The 19,668-nt window shown below is 37.5% G+C and overlaps 1 protein-coding gene across 1 annotated transcript in view; it reads left to right on the forward strand.

The window, feature by feature from the left end:
* Window positions 1-8,557, forward strand: part of EPHX4 (epoxide hydrolase 4) — a 49,085-nt gene extending 40,528 nt beyond the window's left edge. Inside the window, exon 7 of the mRNA XM_037154433.2 lies at window positions 8,326-8,557. Within this exon, the coding sequence (XP_037010328.2) occupies window positions 8,326-8,557 (232 nt within the window). The remainder of the gene's footprint in view (window positions 1-8,325) is intronic.
* The last annotated feature ends 11,111 nt before the right edge of the window (window positions 8,558-19,668 follow it).

Raw genomic sequence — 19,668 nt, forward strand, 5'->3', positions numbered from 1 at the left:
CACGAATCAGCACCAGAAGGGCCCAATTTGCTTGTGGGAAGTGGCAAAGGGGACCAAAATCCAAGAGAGAATGGAGAAAACGCCACTGCTCCCTCTCCGACCCCACCCCCCAATACAGCATCACAATCCAGCCAACTTGGGTTGCCCCACCCTGGTGAACACCTAAGACTCCGCCCACCATACATAACAGGCACGACCTGACCAAAAATGGCTCAAATGGGAGAACAAATCAAAGCCCCAAAGCCAATACTTTTAAGCAACCAAGGGATAGCCAACCTATCAGATGCACAGTTCCATACACTGGTGATCAGGATGCTCACAGAACTGATTGATTTTGGTAACAAATTAGAGGAAAAAATAAAGGCTACACTAAGTGAAATGAAGGAAAATGCAGAGGGAACCAATAGTGATGGGAAGAAAACTGGGACTCAAATCAATGGAGTAGACCAGAAGGAAGAAAGAAACCACCAAACAGAAAAGAATGAAAAAACGAGAATTCAAAAAAATGATGAGAGGCTTAGGAACCTCCAGGACATCTTTAAACATTCCAACATCCAAATTATAGGGGTACCAGAAGAGGAAGAGGAAGAGAAACAAGTGGAAAACCTATTTGAACAAATAATGAAGGAGAACTTCCCCAAGCTGCCAAAGGAAATAGACTTCCAGGAAGTTCAGAGAGTCCCAAAAAAGTTGGCAAAGAGGAATACACCAAGGCACATCATCATTACATTAGCCAAGATTACAATGAAGGAGAGAATCCTAGAAGCAGCAAGAGGTAAGGAGACAGTCAGCTACAAAGAAGTTCCCATCAGACTATCAGCTGATTTCTCAAAAGAGACCTCACAGGCAAGAAGGGGCTGGAAAGAAGTATTCCAAGTCATGAAATCCAAAGACCTACAACCAAGATTGATCTATCCAGCAAAGCTTTCATTTAGAATGGAAGGGCAGATAAAGTGCTTCTCAGATAAGATCAAATTCAAGGAGTTCATCATCACCAAGCCCTTATTATATGAAATGTTAAAGGGACTTATCTAAGAAAAAGATAAAAAAGATGAACAGTGAAAGGACAGCAAACTCACAGTTATTAACAACCATGCCTAAAACAAAAAGCAAACTAAGTGGACAGCTAGATCAGGAGCAGAGCCACAGAAATGGAGATCACATGGAGGGTTAGCAACAGGGGAGTGGGAGGAGGAGAGAGGGGGAGAAGGTACAGAGAATAAGTAGCATAGACAATGGGGAGAAAATAGACAGGGGGAGGGCAAGAGTAGTGTGGGAAATGTAGAAGCTAAAGACCTTACGACACATGGACATAACTAAAGTGGGGAAATGTGGGGGAGGGGTGTGCAGGGTGGAGGGGAATGAAGGGAGGAAATGGGACAACTGTAATAACAATCAATAAAATACATTAAAAAAGAAATTGGTTTATTAATTTAAAGCCATTTGTCTAGAAAAACACATACACATACAAATACACAGCCACACAGATAGGCCTTGACCTTTTAACAGGTAAATTCTACCACAGAAAAGTCTATTCTTAAAAGGAGTCTTTCAAACATTGTAAAAAGAAAGTATAGCCTTTGGTTTTATAAGACTGGTATAACTTTTATACCAAAACAAGGATTGTATAAAACAGGAAAATTATTGCTCAAATTAAATTATAAATACAGGTCTATAAATTCAAACTGAATTCAGCATGTATTAAGCCAAATTTAGCACTAAATAGCCATTAATTTAATTCACCACATTATAAATTAATGGGTTAATTCAAGTCACCACATTAACAGATTTAATGAGTGGAAAATATGATCATCTAAATATAGAAAAGTATTTGATAAAGTATAGCACACACTCATGCAACAACTTAGAAATCTAGAAATAGAGATTTTAAGAGTGGACCTCAGATAGGCCAGTTAAACTTGAATCTCCTGAAGGGTTATTTCTGGGAAATTGACCTTAGTTTTACTCATTTGTTCAAGAAAAAAAATGAGGTATTGAAGGTGTTTTGCACTGCTTATTTGCTCCTGGAGAGCTGGTAGAAACATTAAAAAGTTATTCTAGGAGTCAAAAACAAGAGGACAAATGGAGATTTAAAAAAAAAAAAAACCTCCATTAAAAGGGCGAAATACTTTAGGGCATTGTCCATAGCTGTATTTCAATGGGAAACTGGGGGATCTGGGAAGTCCTACCTCTTTCTGAGAGAAAAACATATCTCCTGCTTTATAAAACCATCTCTGTAAGTTTCCTTTTCCCTTGCCATTAAACTTGATCATCTCTGTATTTATTAGTCTCTTTCTGTTAATCATCTTGTGGTTCCATTATGCAGACAACAATGCAGAAGGGAACTTCTGTGCACCACACACCTGTAGCAAATATCCTACTGTGTGATGAAACACACTAAAAGCATTCCCTTTAAAAATAAAGACTACCTGTATTTTGCTGTGTAAAATGTGCACTTTTTTGCACAAATTCTTGAGGGAAAAATAAGGATGCACGTTATACATGGGTAGTAGTAATGATATCTATACAAGTGTTTTTAATTCTTTTATTTGTGCTTATGCATTAAAAACATAATTCTAGAAAACAATAATGATATCCATATGCAAAATAATACCCTGGAATATGATAATCAGTTTTGTTTCTAAATATAAATAAATAAAACATTGAATTAAAAATTTAAAACCAAAGATTTTTTCCTGATAGTTTGGGCCAAAAATATGGGTGCACACTATACATGGGAGGATATGGTAATGATAGAGTTGGCTGCTATCAAGTCTTGGCTGCTATACCTGCTTCTGTTCACCACAGTATTGGAAATCTCAGCCAGCACATAGGACAAGAAAAAAAAAAGCAACTGAAAAACTGTAAGTATTGAGAAAGGAAGAAACAAAACCATGATATTTCATAGATAATGTGGTTATATATCTAGAAAAACAATCAACAGAAAAAAATATTAAAACAAAAATAGTTTAGCAAAGTTTATGTACATAAGTTTAATATATAAAAATTATGATTTCATAAACCAACAACAGTTAGAAAATATATTTTAAAAACAGACACCCTTATATAACAACAAAAATATTATGTCCATAGGAATGACTAAAAAAAGTTAACCTCTGTGGATTATCAAAATTTATTAGAAGCAGTTAAGAGCACAGGCTCAGAGCAATGGGTGTTTACTAACAAGTAGAGAATTATTTTAATATTTTAACAGACTTTAATATGATACAGACTTCCTGGTGTAAACTACTGAAGATTAGCCCCAGTTTGTCACGTTCATGAGTGAAAAACTTCAATGTCATAAAGTTCTTGATTTCTCCCAAATCTATAAATTTAATGCATTTTGTTCAAAACTATAGTTTGTCATGAAGCTTGATAAGCTGATTGTATGGGAATGCATAAGACTGAAAATATCCAACATAATTTTAAAGAAAATAGTAGAATGACTAACCCTATTAGATATTAAGACTTATAATGAGGTGTTGACTTGGAGAAAGACAAATTGACTAGTGAAACAGAAGAGCCCCCCAAAATGGAACCACGTATATGGAAATTTGGTGTAACAGAGAGAATTTTAAGCCAGTGGCGAAAGGATTCAATACATTTTGTTGAAATAACTGCATATCCATATAGATTAAAATGAATTAGATCCCATTTACCAAATTAAAATAACTGAATATGATAGGCAAAATTTTGAATGTTTAGAAGATAATATCAGAGCCCTGTCTGAGTGCCTCAGTTGATTAGAGTGTCGTCCCAATACACCAAGGTTGCAGGTTTGATCCCCCTTCAGGACACACAAAAGAATCAACCAATGAATGTATGAATAAGTGAAACAACAAATCAGTGCTTCTCTCTCCCCTCCTTCCTCTCTCTAAAAAATCAGTAAGTAAATTTTTTCAGAAAGACAATATCAAGAGAAAACATTCATGACCTCAAGTAGTAAAGATTTCTTTAATAAGTCACAGACAGCTCAAATTATGGAGAGTGATGACCACATTAAAATTAAAAAAGATCTGCATATGAAAAGATATCATAAAATGATGAAGCAGCCTCAGACAGGGAGAAGTTATTTGAAATATATAATAAATGATGAATTAATAATATCTACAGTTTATAAGGAATGCCTCCAAGCAGTAAGACAAAGGAAGCCCAATCAAAAAAAGGGTAAAAGACAATAAAAGGTAATTCACAGAAGAGGAATCTAACAGTAACACAAAAGATGCTCAACTGTACTAGTAGATATAGAACATAGTTTTCACTGCTTGTGATAGAGAGCTAAAGTAATAGTGGCATTAAAAAAAGGGAAATTTATTTCTCTAGCAAGTGAAAGTTGGGCTGTTATGGTGGCTGTACTCCATGAAATTATCAAAGTTGTTACGTCACTCCGTGGCAGAGATTAGGCAATTTTTATCTTGTTATTCTGCCATTCCCAGGTATTGCCCTTGTCTGTGTGGTCCAAGATGGTTTACCACCACATCTGTATTTTAGTTAGTAGAGAGTGGGAAAAGTGAGGGGGAGCAATTGAGCACAAGTTAGAAATTGTACAGATTACTTCTTATAAACCATGTATCCTCACTTTGCTGCAAGAAGCCTGGGGAACATTGTCAGTCTTTATTCTGGGTGGTCCTTTGTCCAGCTAAAAATTGGATTTTCTATCACTGTAGTGGAAGGGAAGAAGTTTGGGGGAGCAGTCTCCACCACATCAGGTAAACAAAGAGTGTTTCGCACTCATTTGACTGGGAAGAAAATTAAACTTTTGAAAACAAATGTTGGCAATGATGTGGACCAAAGTGAACTCTTATATGCTGCTTATGGAGCATACAATCAGTTTGGAAAACAACTTTACAACACCAAGTAAGGCTGAAGATGTGCATACTCTCTGAGGAAGCAGTTCTGTTACTGGGATATACTGTAAGGGAACTCTTCCACATGTATACAAGTGGTCATGTACAGGAATGAGTTCAATATTATTTGAATTATCAAAATAATTAGAAAATTTTAAATGCCCATTCACTGGAGAATGGATCAACTGTGGTACAATAGTATGATGGAATTTCACACAAGAGTGAAAATGAAGAACTACATGTATCATCAATGGATAAATCTTAAAAATATAACACCGGGAGACAAAAGCAAGTTGTGGAAGGATATATGCAATATACTAGTTAACAAAGTTTTAAAAATGCAAAACACTGCTACATATTGTTTACAGAAACATATGTACTGTATTTGGGGAATCTGACAAATAGCACCTTCTTTTCCTGCCCAGTTTCTGAACTAGTTGAGAAATCAAATGAGTCAATAGATGAAAACCAAAATATCACCTTCGTTACTGACCGAGGATAGGTTGAAGGCTATGGCTTAATATGAGAGCTGAAAAGGTCTTGCTAACTCCCTACTGCCAGTATAGACTTTAGAGCAGTTTGCCTGTAGGAAAGTTTGCCCAACAAACTAGACTTCCCCTGCCTCTCAGGTCACTGCCTCCAACCAATCAGGTAGAAAGGGAAGGAGAAAGAAATTAAATCTCTTGCTCTGAGGAAGGACATATTATTTGATAGAGCCATCTAGCCCAGAACCCCAAACCAGCAACTGTCCCTCACCAATCAAGGGTAGGGCAAAGATCCAGGAGGGTTTATGGAAAATCTCTCCTTAAGGAACCAGAGGAATGGGGTACAGATATCCTGATACAGATAAGTTTAAAAACATTCATGGGGATTGTTAAGGACCAAATTCAACGTAGTCATTACTACTAAGGCAATGGTTCCTCACTCCAGCTAGTATCAGGATCTCCTGGAGGGTGTGTTAAATCATGCATGGCTTGATCCCACCCTTAAAGTTTTTGATTCAGTGATCTGGAATGGGGCCCAAGAACTGGCATTTCTGACAAGGTCACAGTTGATGCTGTTCGTGTTAGTCTGGTGACCATGCTTTGAGAACCACTGCCTTAGGATGAGATGAAGGAAAGAAATGGTTAGCCTAAGGAAAGGTAAGCAGAAAGATGTAATTATATTTTCAGTGTTTGATTTCTCGGGCTGAATGGTGGGTGTTATTATTTCTATATTTTCTTTTTAATCAAGATAATTAAATATTTCCACATATGAAAATAATGATGGAGTATATAACACTCTGGAAAATACTGCCTCAATACTGACAAATCATCTGATTACTCAGACTTTGGAGGAGTAACATGTTAAATTTAGACTAACTTGAAAGAAATATGTTAAAATACATTTTTACAGGATAAATGATTAACAATATATAGCAATAATTTTTACTACTTGTTACAGTTTTGTAGGTCTTTCAAATTGTTTTTATGCTTACTAAGATCAATCATTGTTAGAAATTTTTATCATGTTTCCCAATATGTTCTTTAGTTTAACATATTAAAAACTACTCTATTAAAATATTTAATGTTTTACTCTGTTTTATGTTATTACTTATTTTTATTGAAGTATAACTGACATATAACATTATATTAGTTTTTGGTATATAACAAAATGATTTGATATTTCTATATATTGCAAAATGATTACCACAATAAGTAGTTAACATTAATCACCATACACAATTATAAAATTTAGTTTTCTTGTGATGAAAACTTTTAAGACTTTCTCTCCTAGCAACTTTCAAATATGCAATAACTAGTGTTAACTGTAGCCACCAAACTATACATACATTGTTTTACATATAACTTATATTTCATGGGAAATTTAGCAATCTGAAATTGCAGGACCAGAGAATATGTTTTACTTTTAGTTTTCTGGAAACTCCTCCCTTTTAATTTCAATTTGACCTGGTAAAGAATTTATGTTTCTTTTTGTTTTTTAACTAATACCCTTTTTAAACTCTCATCTTACTGATTCAATTATAACATGCTCAGATATTGTTAAATGTGCAGACAATTGTTAAAAATGTTTTATTGTTGAACATTTTATGAGCTCTAGAATTTAAGTGGCTTGCAAGTTTTTATAGTAATTCATGTATCAATAATTAAGTATAGAGTATATTTTTTATCAGTTTAGCCATTCATAAAGAATTTTTAGGAGCATTACAACCAAATGATGACCACTAGCAGGGGAGGCAAAAGGTAAGTCCTTGGTGGACGTATGTGGTGTCCTTGCACATTCCAGCAGCATCTAGCAACCCCAAGTAGCCACAAGTCAAACCTTTTGATCAGTAGTGAACATGTGAGTCAGTGCTGGAGAATGTCTACTTAGATGTTCATTCTTTTCTTATCAATAGGAGTGTAATTAATACCATCCCACCGTTTTGAAAAATAGTGTACCAGAAGATGTCAAAGCTTTAAAAATATGTATGCTCATTCCTTCAGGAATTCCTCTTTCAGGGCTACCCAAAGAAATGATCTGAAATGCCAACAAAGATTTGTCCACAGAATGCTCATGATATTATCACTTAAAACAACAGGGTGATCTAAATATTCAATTATAAGAGAAGAATCAAGTTGTTTATGAATTATTATGCCATATTACAGTTATTTTTTAAAACTTTATGAAGTGAGAATGTTTTAAAGTTACAATTTAATATGTAATTTGCATATGTATATCATGTGTATTTATTGCATTGTTTTTATCATATGGCTTTAAATATATGCATAGAAAATGACAAAAATTCTCTTTTAGTGATGGAATTATGCATGATATTTTTATACTTTTCTGTACTAAGAAAATATACAATAAAACTTTGTTTTAAAAAGATTCTTCTTGCAAAATATAGTGTTATGTAGTATTAAGTCTCAGTCCACATATATTTTCTGACTTTCCAGTTCCAATTTTCACACAAAATACATTAGGTTATCTAAGAAACAATTTAAAGTATATTTAAACAATAACACTTTTTAAAGCTCTTTCATCACATCATTGAGAAATTCTAGTAAACTTTTAAGGCAAATTATTTCTCATCGAATTTCATATTTATAGGTCTCATAAATTTTGCTAGCCTCTTCCGATTAAAAATTTTATTGGGCTCGTTCTTGAATAGCTTTTTAAATATTTTATTGTGTAGATCAGTTGCCTAAAGCAGTATTTCTCAATCATTTTTTCACCATTACCTCTCTAAGGAGCCTTTGTAGACATTTCCCCAACTTGCCCCCACTCCATGAAATTGTAATATTTGCTTATGTAATACATATATATCTATAGTTTATATAGAGAGAGACTAAGATGTTTTTTCACTCTCACAGAACCCATGTTCTTTTGGTGGCGATATTGCCCCCTTTAAGAACGTGTGGCTTAAGTAAACATTATGAAAAAAATGTTTTAACTTTCAAAATGAATCTCAAGCCCACATGTTTTGTTTTTACAGCTGCCTGCCTCTCAAACGTCCCATGGTGACCACTCCAACACTACTGCTGTGGGGAGAGGAAGACGCATACATGGAGGTTGAGATGGCTGAAGTCACAAAGACTTACGTTAAAAACTATTTCAGCCTAGTTATTTTGTCAGAAGCCAGCCATTGGCTTCAACAAGAACAACCTGACATAGTGAACAAATTGATCTGGACATTTCTAAAAGAAGAAACAAGAAAAAAATATTGACTTTTCTATATCTTCTGTGAGAGGTCAGTAATCAAACTTCTAAGTGATTTTTTAAAATTGTTCATCAACTTCTTTAAGCTGCACTAGGAAAAAATGTTTTAACATACTTTATTATAAATAAGTATCCTGGCAAATGTTACTGAAAAAAATCTGAGAATGTGTATGAATTTGTAACATAATGTTGATTTTCTTCTATTGTATTTCACACATAAAAGCACCCTCCTTACAATGTATACACTTGTACAGAAAGGAAGTTGGGGAAAGACTCGGTTTTAGTTTCTTGCATTCTTTACCTTATTAACATATAGTGCCTTTTACATATGCATATTAAAGATTAGCCATATTGAAAGGCAAACCTACAATGGTATAAATTTTCATTTTCTTGGTTAAAAGTTCCTTTAACTATTTTTAACCATTAAAAATTCTATTTTCAAATCTCTTGACTATATAGTATATTAATTGGTTTGAAGCCAGATATGACTAGATGAATATGCACTCTTAAAACACGCCATAAGAACTACTTATACTGGGAAGATTAACAAGAGATGTGAAGATTCTCATATATACATATTTTTTTAAACAATGCAAAGTAGGGAAGCATATCCATTATTAGATTACTTGCCTCAATTCTCCAGCTAAGTTGGTAAGAGATTTAGGAAAAGGATCCAAACGTCCTTTTGTCCTACTCAGGGCAACAAGAATTGAATACCGTACGTCCCCTGTGCCCTACCATCTAAGCTCCACAGGCAGAGACCTTTTATTGTTTTATTAACTGACTTATATCCAGCACCTAGAAAAAGAGACTGGCTCATTGTAGGAACTCAAATATTTGCTTAATAAATAAATAATGTATCTGATGCACTGCTAAGCACTGTGGGAGAACTATAAAAAAGATGACACAGTCATATAGAACTTTCCCTTAAGTATACACAGAATGCAGTTAAACAGGGTTTAAGAATAGTAATGAATACAGGAATAAGAGTGGAACGAGTTACAGAATTAAGAACAATACCAGCTCAAGGGGCTACTCATTCTCTTGGGCTGCTCTTCTTGGCAAGGGATACACCAATAACATTGCCAGATTGTGACTCCTTAGAAACTACAATTGTGTTTCTTTGGTGGAAGCAATGTTTCTTTCACTGATATAGTTCTTCCAGGGACAGAAGAAAGGGGAATGTCCCTAAGAATTCTTATCATTGCATCGCAGCAGCTTATATTTACTAATAAAAGCCAAATTTTCTATATGCATTATACTTTGCCTCATAACAACATTGCAAGGTGGGGAGTATCACCAGTTTACAGATGTGAAAATGAGGTTGGCCAGTGCCCAGTGTTGCGTGTTGGAACCAGGATCTGACCTAGATGCATCAGGTGTAAAGCCCATAATCTTTACACTGCAATTATGTCTGTTTAACTGGTTCTGGAGTGCTCACTGCTATTCCTATTTATTGCTAACCTAGTGTACTGCAAGAAATAGAAACATCTCTCAGAAACCTTCAATTTGACTTTTAATTCTGAGAAAAAGAATTTAAATGAACAATTAGCAAACACAGGAATATTCCATATAGCACTGTCAGAGTTGCAAATGCTACAAAGTACAGAGGAGAGCCGGGTTCACACAGCTTTAATTATGCGTCCCTCTTGATCATTTCCAAAGGACAGCAATAAAAGGAAGAGACAGAGTTTGTTGACTGTGTATGTTGACACAATGAACTGATGAACTAATCCTGACTCATTTTAATGAAAAACTATTGCTGACAAAGGTGATACTAAGGTTTTTTGTTGTTACTTACATCAGTTTAGAATGCTGACCGGTTCATGTGGACTAATGTTAAGTATGTGAATCAATCGTGCCACGGCTGATTCTGGCGTATGATAACAGATGTATTCTAATTCTCAGTGGGTGTGGATGACTGTAACAGATACAAAGGCTGGAGAGTGCCATCAGTTAAACCTCTTAGCGTAAAGGGATATTACTGTCTCTGTAGAAATCAATTCGTAGAGAGAGAAAATGAATTTGATTTACCAGCTGCCAAAGCATCTCACAGGAAGTGAACTGTAATAATAGTGGCATTTAAATTTAAAAATTGTCATAAATATTCATATATTTAATATATCCCTAGTGTAGGAGACCATTCTGCATGGCGTGGGCCCAGCCCCCAGTGGCAAACATTTACTGCAAAGTAACTTCCTAAAATCCATGCTAAACCTTCCAAGGAAGAGTGTAACACGTTCAATCACTTTAGCCCTTTTCGTTTGCAAATATCCCTCTTCTGTGATGTGATTAGCAGCATTGGCTCCTTTGTTTTCTGTAAAGGGTAACCATCAAAAGCAACCTGTGCATAGTAAATGAGGACCCTCATGTAATGTGTAGAGAAACCCAATAAAGGCTGGTCATGGCAAAAACCTAGGCTTTTGCTCCCCTTGAGATAAAAGCCATGCCCGCCCTTCTCCTCCTGTGTGAATGTCTCATTTCATCCATAATGACTCAGACACTGCGGGCCGGTGTCCACATCACCCTAGTAGCTATATACTATATGCTCAATATAAATGCCAGAAATTGCTATATGAAAATAAGTTATTAAGCATATATATCAAAAGATGTTTACAAAAAGCAACAAAGAGTGTATTGGTACGATTCTAATTCTCCTGCTGTAACATTTACCATTTTTAATTTTTCAGCTTTTAAGGGTAATACATCATTTCTTATTAATACCCAACTGCCTCTAAGTTCTAATTATGTGTGAATAGAAAGAGCACCACTTGGAAGGAGTGGGCTCTGAGGGCTGACCCCCTATCCCAGCTACCTGTGTCTTGAGATTGCTGAAGAGTCAGCCTCATGGCCCAGTGGTCCCCAAACTGAGAGTTGGAGGTATGGGAGTCCTCCTTCACCTCTTGCACCATGACCAACCCCGTGGTGCAGCAGAAGCACATCAGTGCATGGCACTGGGCCTGCATCATCTTCATGGGCACCATGCCGGTGCCTGTGGGCATGTCCTGCCTGCATCACCACCCCCTGGCCTGTGGTCATGCTGTCCACCGTAGGCTGTTCTGCTCACCCAGCCAAGCCTACCAAGAGTTGGAGAAGAAAATTGGTGAAACCAGCCATCAGATTTTTGTTTCAGGTGATTTTCTTTGTAGCATGGTTCCTGGTTAAAGTGAAGGGGCAGCTGGAGACAAGGCCCCTATCTTTGTACTGAACCACACTTCACTTTCTTTGGTGCTATTGTTATGAGAAGAACTCAGGCCAAACACTGGAGGAAGCAAAGTGGTTCCTTTATTTACGTGTGCAGACCCAGAGGAGGCAGTCTCCAAATTCTGGGCCCCGATCAATGGGGAGCAATTGCTTATATAGGGTGAGGGATGGTCTGTCACTTAGACCATTACTTCTGGTGGGAAAGCAAGAAGCAGCTTATAGAAGTGAAATGTTATCTGTAGCACACAGAGACACAATGTTGTCTCTAGCACACAAATGTTATCTCTAGCAATCATTATCTCTGGCACGCAGGGACAAGCAAGAAACAAAGGGGAAAAAAACAGCCATTTCCTGGGTGCTGTGCTATGTTTTAAAATAACTGTCAATTTCCTCTAACATTGTCACATGAGTTGGGTCAGGGTTACTCTCGACGGTCTACAAGTCAAAGTGCACAGATCCCATAGCTGGGAAATTTGTGCTATCGCCACAGCCAGTGCTTATAACTAGAGAGGACCGCAACTCCAGAAAGACTACCTGGGGTGAAATCCTGAAGCTAGTGACATCCAAAATGAAGTGGCCACAGATCCTAGAAGGAGGGTGTACCATTGCACATATCTGGTCACTATTAGACTGAGGGCCTTTTCTCTAGGTGTTCCCATGCAATCAGTACTGCTCAGGTACCCAAATACCTTGGACACGCTGACTAAAACCTGGCAGAGGTTTACAGGCTTCCAGCCATGTATGCTGACCCTGAGTTAACTCTTCACTAGGGAAGAAGTAGAGTTTATGCCTGTTTACATCCTAAATGACCAAGGGAAAAAAAAACAAAACATCCTTTTTGCCAATACAGTGAGGATCAACATGGCAAATGCCCTGGGGGTGCCTGTGACACACCACACTTCTGAAGACTGCAGATCGATGATTACTACAGGTAACTTTCAACTACCCATGAAAGCTGGTTTGGTGTAATTTACAAAAATTAGCCAGAAATTGAAGTTAGATTGGGATAATATCCATCATCATTTGGATGAATATGCTGCAATCGCAGTTGTCACAAAAGAAGACAAGAATTGAAGAATTTTCAAATTATTTAAAACTGCTAATTCCAGAACACTTGAGACAATCTTTTGTCCTTTTTGACAGGAATACTGGTGACAGCAACACGTAAATTTCAGAGACTACGTGTTAGGTACTGACTGTCCTATACAATGCTGCCGACACTGAAAAGACTCTGCAGATGTCTTTTATGCTTTTTGATCTTGAGGATGGTTTCACAACAGAACAGGAGTTAGTTCTCTGCTGTACTTCGGAAGCTTTGGGAGTGTCAGATTTTCATGTTTCCAGACTCCTTAAGGAAATAGCTAGACGGAACTCAGAGTACATTTCATACAAGAACTTTAAGAAATTTGCCTTGAAGCATGCAGAATATGGCAAATTATTTAAGTCATACTTAGACCTCCAGGCAACCTATACTATACGCGTATTACCACAAGTACAAGTTTAATCACTGTATTTAAATGTTAAAGTTAGCCCTGAAAATGGTGTAAGTATCTTCCAGGTAGAAAATATGAAACAAAAATATTTATTTGAGGAAAAACAAAGTAGTTTTTACTCTAGTGGCTTGGACACTTAATTATGATATTTAAAATGTGCTTGAGGACTATATAAATATATTAGATTTTATAGTACCTACTTTTTTCTTTTTCTTTTTGAGCAGTAAAACTTATGTTAGATACAATTACCCCTTTAGCAGCAATAATAGTAAATATGTCATTTTTAAAAAATTTAAGATACTAAGAAGTGTAAGATTAGGGAAAAGAAGAGATCCTTAAATGTGCACATCTATTATAAAACAACTGTTGATACCTGTTTTAAAATATATGTAATAATTTTTTAGATATGTAAAATGTGAGAAAATGTATACTTTAGAATCTAAGAAATACAGGTGTCTTTGTTTTTACATATCTAATTTTTTTAGATATGTAAAATGTGAGAAAATATGTACTTTGGAATCTAAGAAATATAGGTAAATGTCATGTGTGGCAATGAGAAGCAGTAAATGCATGTCTGAAGAGAAGGCTGGTGACCAAGAGTTGGAACAATGCCACACTCAGACACAGAAAAAGGGTCAGGAGTCAGCCTGACACCTTCAACAACCATTGCCGTCTTCACAGCCCTCCCAACAGTCAGCTCTCTGCCCTTCTCATATATCCAGAATAGCTAACTAATGCTCATTGATTCTAGATAAGTATTTTTTTCTCATGAAAGTTATTTTTAACTAGATTGTTTTGATTCTCTACCACTGTGGATTGTTGACAGTAACTGACAGTCTAACAAATGTACACGGTGGAAACATGTTCTTAGTAATAATGACACAATGGCCAACGGAATGTTACACACGAGAACTGCAAACTTTGTTTTTACTCTGAGCAAATGAGCAGTATATGGACATTTGAAATATATGTTTGTTTAAAACTCTATAACGTGAGGTTAGTTATTCAATTCTATAGTCCATTTTGTACTTTTTTCCATATGAAAAGTACCTTACAATAGCATCACCAGTTGTTCTTCAGTCTCCTTCCCCTTATGTAAAGTCCATGTGTGTCCGCCCTCTGTCAGTCTACAAGTTTATCGTGAGACACGTACATGAAATACATTGTTACCTTTTCTCTGCTTCATGCATGGGGTTGACATCTCCTTTGGGCACATGGACTCTGATTTGTAACATCTGTGGGCTTCCTTTTTTTGGATCATAGCCACCAGTTTCTATTTCATTTGGCTCCTCTCTGCGACATTCAAATTTTTATTTATGTTTTACTTGTTTCTTCAGCTTTTTAAATTATTATCAGTATGATGGTTAGTTCAATGGAATCTACTTTGCTGTGCTGGAACACAACTTCTGGGCATCCTGGACTCTGGCAGAGAAAAGTCATCAGGAGTCCTGTGAGGAGAGACTGGGGCCTTTGGCTCTTGAAAGAGAGCCAACGCAACTGCCACAGGGATCCCTGTGCTGAGTTGCTCTCCACACTGCAAACACCATCCTGCTTGGGTCAATATGCCTATTTCAGTGTAACTTTTTGTTGTTGTTGTTGTGCACTTACAGTTGTCCCCATTTTCTCCCATTACTCTCCCCCGCCCTACCTACCCTCACCTCCCACATTCAATCCTCCACCCCTTACCTTGTCTCTGTCCATGGGTCCTCCACCCATGTTCCTTAATGACCCTTCCCCTTCTTTGTCCTGTTATCTTCCTCTCCCCTCCCCTCTGGTTACTGTCCATTCTTTATTTCCATGTCTCTGGTTATATTTTGCTTGCTTGTTTGTTTTGTTGATTAGGTTCCACTTGTAGGTGAAATCATATGGTATTTGTCTTTCACTGCCTGGCTTATTTCACTTAGCATAATGCTCTCCAGTTCCATCCATGTTGTTGTAAAGGGTAGGAGTTCCCTTCCTCCTTTCTCCTGGGTAGTATTCCATTGTGCAAATGTATCATAGTTGTTTTTTTTTTATCTACCCACTTACTTATGGGCACTTAGGCTGTTTCCTGCACTTGGCTATTGTAAATTTTGCTGCTATGGACATTGGGGTGTGTAGGTTCTTTGAATTGGTGTTTCAGTATTCATAGGATATAATCCCAGCAGTGGAATTGCTGAGTGAAAAGGCAGTTCCATACTTAGTTTTCTGAGAAATTCTATACTGTTTTCCACAGTGGCTGCACCAGTCTGCATTCAGACCAACAGTGTACTACTAGGGTTCCCTCTTTTCCACAGCTTTGCCAGCACTTGTTGTTTCTCCATTTGGTTATGATGGCCATTCTGATTGGTGTGAAGTGGTATCTCACTGTGGTTTTAATTTGCATCTCTCTGATGACCAGTAATGTTGAACAAGCTTTCTTACGTCTGGGCCCCCTGTATGTCCTCCCTGGAGAAGTGTGTATTTAGGTCCTTTGCCCATTTTTTCATTGGATTGTTTGTCTTCCTGGTGTGAAGTCATGTAAATTCTTTATATATTTTGGAGATCAAATCCTTGTCCAAGGTGTCACTGGCAAATATATTTTCTCATGTGGTTTGTTCCCTTTTCATTTTGTTGATGTTTTCTTTAGCCACGCAGAAGCTTTTTAATTTGATGAAGTCCCATTTGTTTTTGTTTGTTTGTTTGTTTGTTTTTAAGAGAGAGGAAGGGAAGGAGAGGGGAAGAGAAACATCATTGTGTGGTTGCCTCTGACACACCCCTTATTGGGGACCTGGCCCACAAACCACACATGTGCCCTGACTGGGAACTGAACCTGCAATCCTTTGGTTATAGACCCATGTACTGAGCTACACCAACCAGGGCCCATTTGTTTATTGTTTTCTTTATGTCCCTTTCTCTAGGAGACATATCAATGAAAATATTGCTGCATGAAAAATCTGAGATTTTCTTGCCTATGTTCTCCTCTAGGACTTTTATGGTGTCACAAGTTATATTTTTTATCCATTTTAGTTTATTTTGGTGGATGGTATAAGTTGGTGGTCAAGTTTAATTTTTTTGCATTTAGCTGTCCAGATCTCCCAAAACCATTGTTGAAGAGGTCATTTTTACTCCATTTTGTGTTCCTGCCCCCTTTGTCAAATATTAATTGACCGTAGAGACACAGGTTTATTTCTGGGCTCTCTATTCTGTTCCACTTATCTATATGTCTGTTCTTATGCCAGTACCAGATGGCTTTGATTACAGTAGGCTTGTAGTTTAGTTTTATATCAGGTATTGTGATCCCTCCAACTTTGTTCTTCTTTCTCAAGATTGCTGATGCTCTTCAGGGTCTTTTTTGGTTCTGCATAAATTTTTGAAATGTTTGTTCTATACCTGTGTACTTAATGGTAGCTCTAGAACAGCTCTAGTCATAAACCTTGTTCACTCATCATCATTCTAGTTAGTGCCTTTATTTTGCACAAGTACAGCCAGAAGAACATTACAGTCCATCACCTCTCCTTCCTTTTTGCAGAGAAAATGTTTTAAAACTCCACTGGCAATAAATAAATATATTAAATTATCTTTTTTATTCTCTCTAAAAATATTTGCTGGATAAATGCCTCTTTCCTATTTCTTAGAGTAGCCCAAATGTTATTTTGCAAGATCGAATAAAAATAAACAAGAGGATGATACAGTGATGGGAATACCACTGAAATAATTATATATCATATGGCTGCCCTTTATTATTTTCTTAGGTATGAGAATAATTATTTAGAATGAGAAAAGAAATCACAACAGAGTACAATTTCTGGAAAGCTAATATCACAAACAGGTTATAAATACAGTAATTCTAACAAATTCTATTTTGTATGATTCCCAAAGAATGGGAAAACTCCATGTTCTGCATTACTGAGAATATTCCTTTTGTTCTGACTAGGCACCAATGAGAACTGAAGGTTCTACTTATTGTTGTATACTATAGGGAACTGATCCGCTTCACGTGGTGAATGTAGCCCAGCCATATTGGAAAACCACAGGTGCGAGTCAGCACACAGGAAGCCAAACCCATGGATCAGCTTTCCCATAGGAAACCAGGCCTGCATTATACCTACGGTGCTTTGAGGCTTGCTTTTGCTAAAACTCCCTCACCCTAAATTGAGGAACATCTGCTTACCTCATATTTCTAAAGTAATTTTCTAAAATCTTTGCTAAACCTCCCAAGTATGGAGTGTAACCAGTTCAACCACTCTTCCCCTTGATCTGCAACACCCTTCTCTTTGAAGTAACTAGCAACATTCTTTCCTTTGTTATCTGTAAAAAGTAATCACCTAAAGGGAAACTGTGCACAGCAAATGGGGATCATCCTCAATGTAATGTCACCAGAAAAGCAATAAAAGCCTGTCCAGGCAGGGATAAGGGCCCTCTCTCTTGCTTAGAGAGTGGCCATGCCATCCCTTTTTCTCCACAGGACTTCTGTAGTCCATGTGAATTCGTTCATTGCAGCCACAACATACAGACCCCGCAGGCCAGATGTGCCTTCTTCATTACCTGTACATTTCCAGCACCCTTCACTACAAAATGTTTTCACATAATGATTTGACCTTGAGCTCTATCACTTCATGTCACCATGTGGGATGAATCAATGAAGTATTCCTAGAAGGCATTTCTAAACCTGGATGAGGAGCAACTTATCTAGATGTGGAAGTTATTATAAATCAATAAATACATCTTGCTAATGTAAACTACTGTAATTTCATTGTGGCTAAATTCCCAAAATGCCTCTAGTCACTCAACATCATCAGATATGAGGGGACACTTGACTACAGGGAAAAAAATCTTGATCATTTATGGTCAAAATCTCTTACTTTTGCAAAAGTACAAAAAACATACCCAAGCAGAAACATTGCTAGGGACACTACTAGAGACTTGGAATGGCCCTGTGCAAATGGGGGCCCTAAAACTTAAATTTCATTAGCTTCCTGGTATTTTAAGTAGAAAGACAAACGAAATGAATGGGAGAAAGGTGAGTAGATGGAGAAAGCTTAAGGAGACTTCCGGCCAAGATGGAGGCATATGTAGACACACTGTACCTCCTTGCACAACCAAAATAAGGAAAACAATTTAAAAACAAAAAAACAACCCATACTGACAGAAAACTGAACTGTATGAAAGTCCAACAACCAAGGAGTTAAAGTAGACACATTTATCCAGACCAGTAAAAGGGGCGGAGTCAGGCAGCTGGGACAGAGAGAGCTCGCAGAAGAAGAGCTGGAGGACCCTGGGTGTGCAAAGCAGTAATTGGCAGACCCAGTGAGGTGGTGGATTGTAGAGGGGCACGGTGCATCTAGTCCCACATTTGCATGCAGATAAACCAGGAAAAACTGGAGAACAAAACAGACCACAGAACCCAGGGTCCCAGTCTGGGGAAATAAAGCCTCAAAACACCAACTGCAAACACCTGTGGGGGGTGCGGTGCTGGGAGGAACTCCCAGCCTCACAGGAGAGTTCAGTGGAGAAACCCACAGGGTCCCAGGACATACACAAACCCACCCACACAGGAATCAATAACAGAATGGCCAAATTTGCTTGCAGGAAGTGGGGGAAGTGACTGAAATCCTGCAGAGAGCGGAGCAAGCACCCCTAATCCCTCTCGGACCCCTCTCCTACATACTGTGTCCACAACCCAGTGACATGGGATACCCTGCCCAGGTGAACACCTAATGCACCACCCTTCACTACATAACAGGCATGACAAGACAAAAAAAATGGCCCAAACGAAAGAACAGATCAAATAGGACTAAGCAATGAAGAGATAGCCAACCTATCAGATGCACAGTTCAAAACACTGGTGCTCAGGATGCTCACAGAACTGGTTGAATTTGGTTACAAATTAGATGAAGAAATGAAGGCTACATGAAGTGAAATAAAGAAAAATTTACATGGAACCAATAGTGATGGGAAGGAAACTGGGACTCAAATCAATGGAGTAGACCAGAAGAAAGAAAGAAACAAGCAAACTGGAAAGAATGAAGAAACAAGAACTCAGAAAAATGAGGAGAGGCTCAGGAACCTCCAGGACATCTTTAAACACTCCAACATCCGCATTATAGGGGTACCAGAAGGGGAAGAGGAAGAGAAACAAGTGGAAAACCTATTTGAGCAAATAATAGAGGAGAACTTCCCCAAGCTGGCAAAGGAAACAGACTTCCAGGAAGTCCAGGAAGTTCAGAGAGTCCCAAAGAAGCCGGACCCAAGAAAGAACACACCAAGGCACATCATCATTACATTAGCCAAGATTAAAATGAAGGAGAGAATTCTAGAAGCAGATAAGGGGACAGTCAGCTACAAAGAAGTTCCCATCAGACTGTCAGCTGATTTCTCAAAAGAGGCCTTACAGGCAAGAAGGGGCTGGAAAGAGGTATTCCAAGTCATGAAATCCAAAGACCTACATCCCAGATTGCTCT

The sequence above is a fragment of the Artibeus jamaicensis genome, unplaced genomic scaffold (assembly GCF_021234435.1).
Source record: "Artibeus jamaicensis isolate MK-2021 breed Jamaican fruit bat unplaced genomic scaffold, CSHL_Jam_final scaffold_1019, whole genome shotgun sequence".
In the NCBI taxonomy this organism is placed as follows: Eukaryota; Metazoa; Chordata; class Mammalia; order Chiroptera; family Phyllostomidae; genus Artibeus; species Artibeus jamaicensis.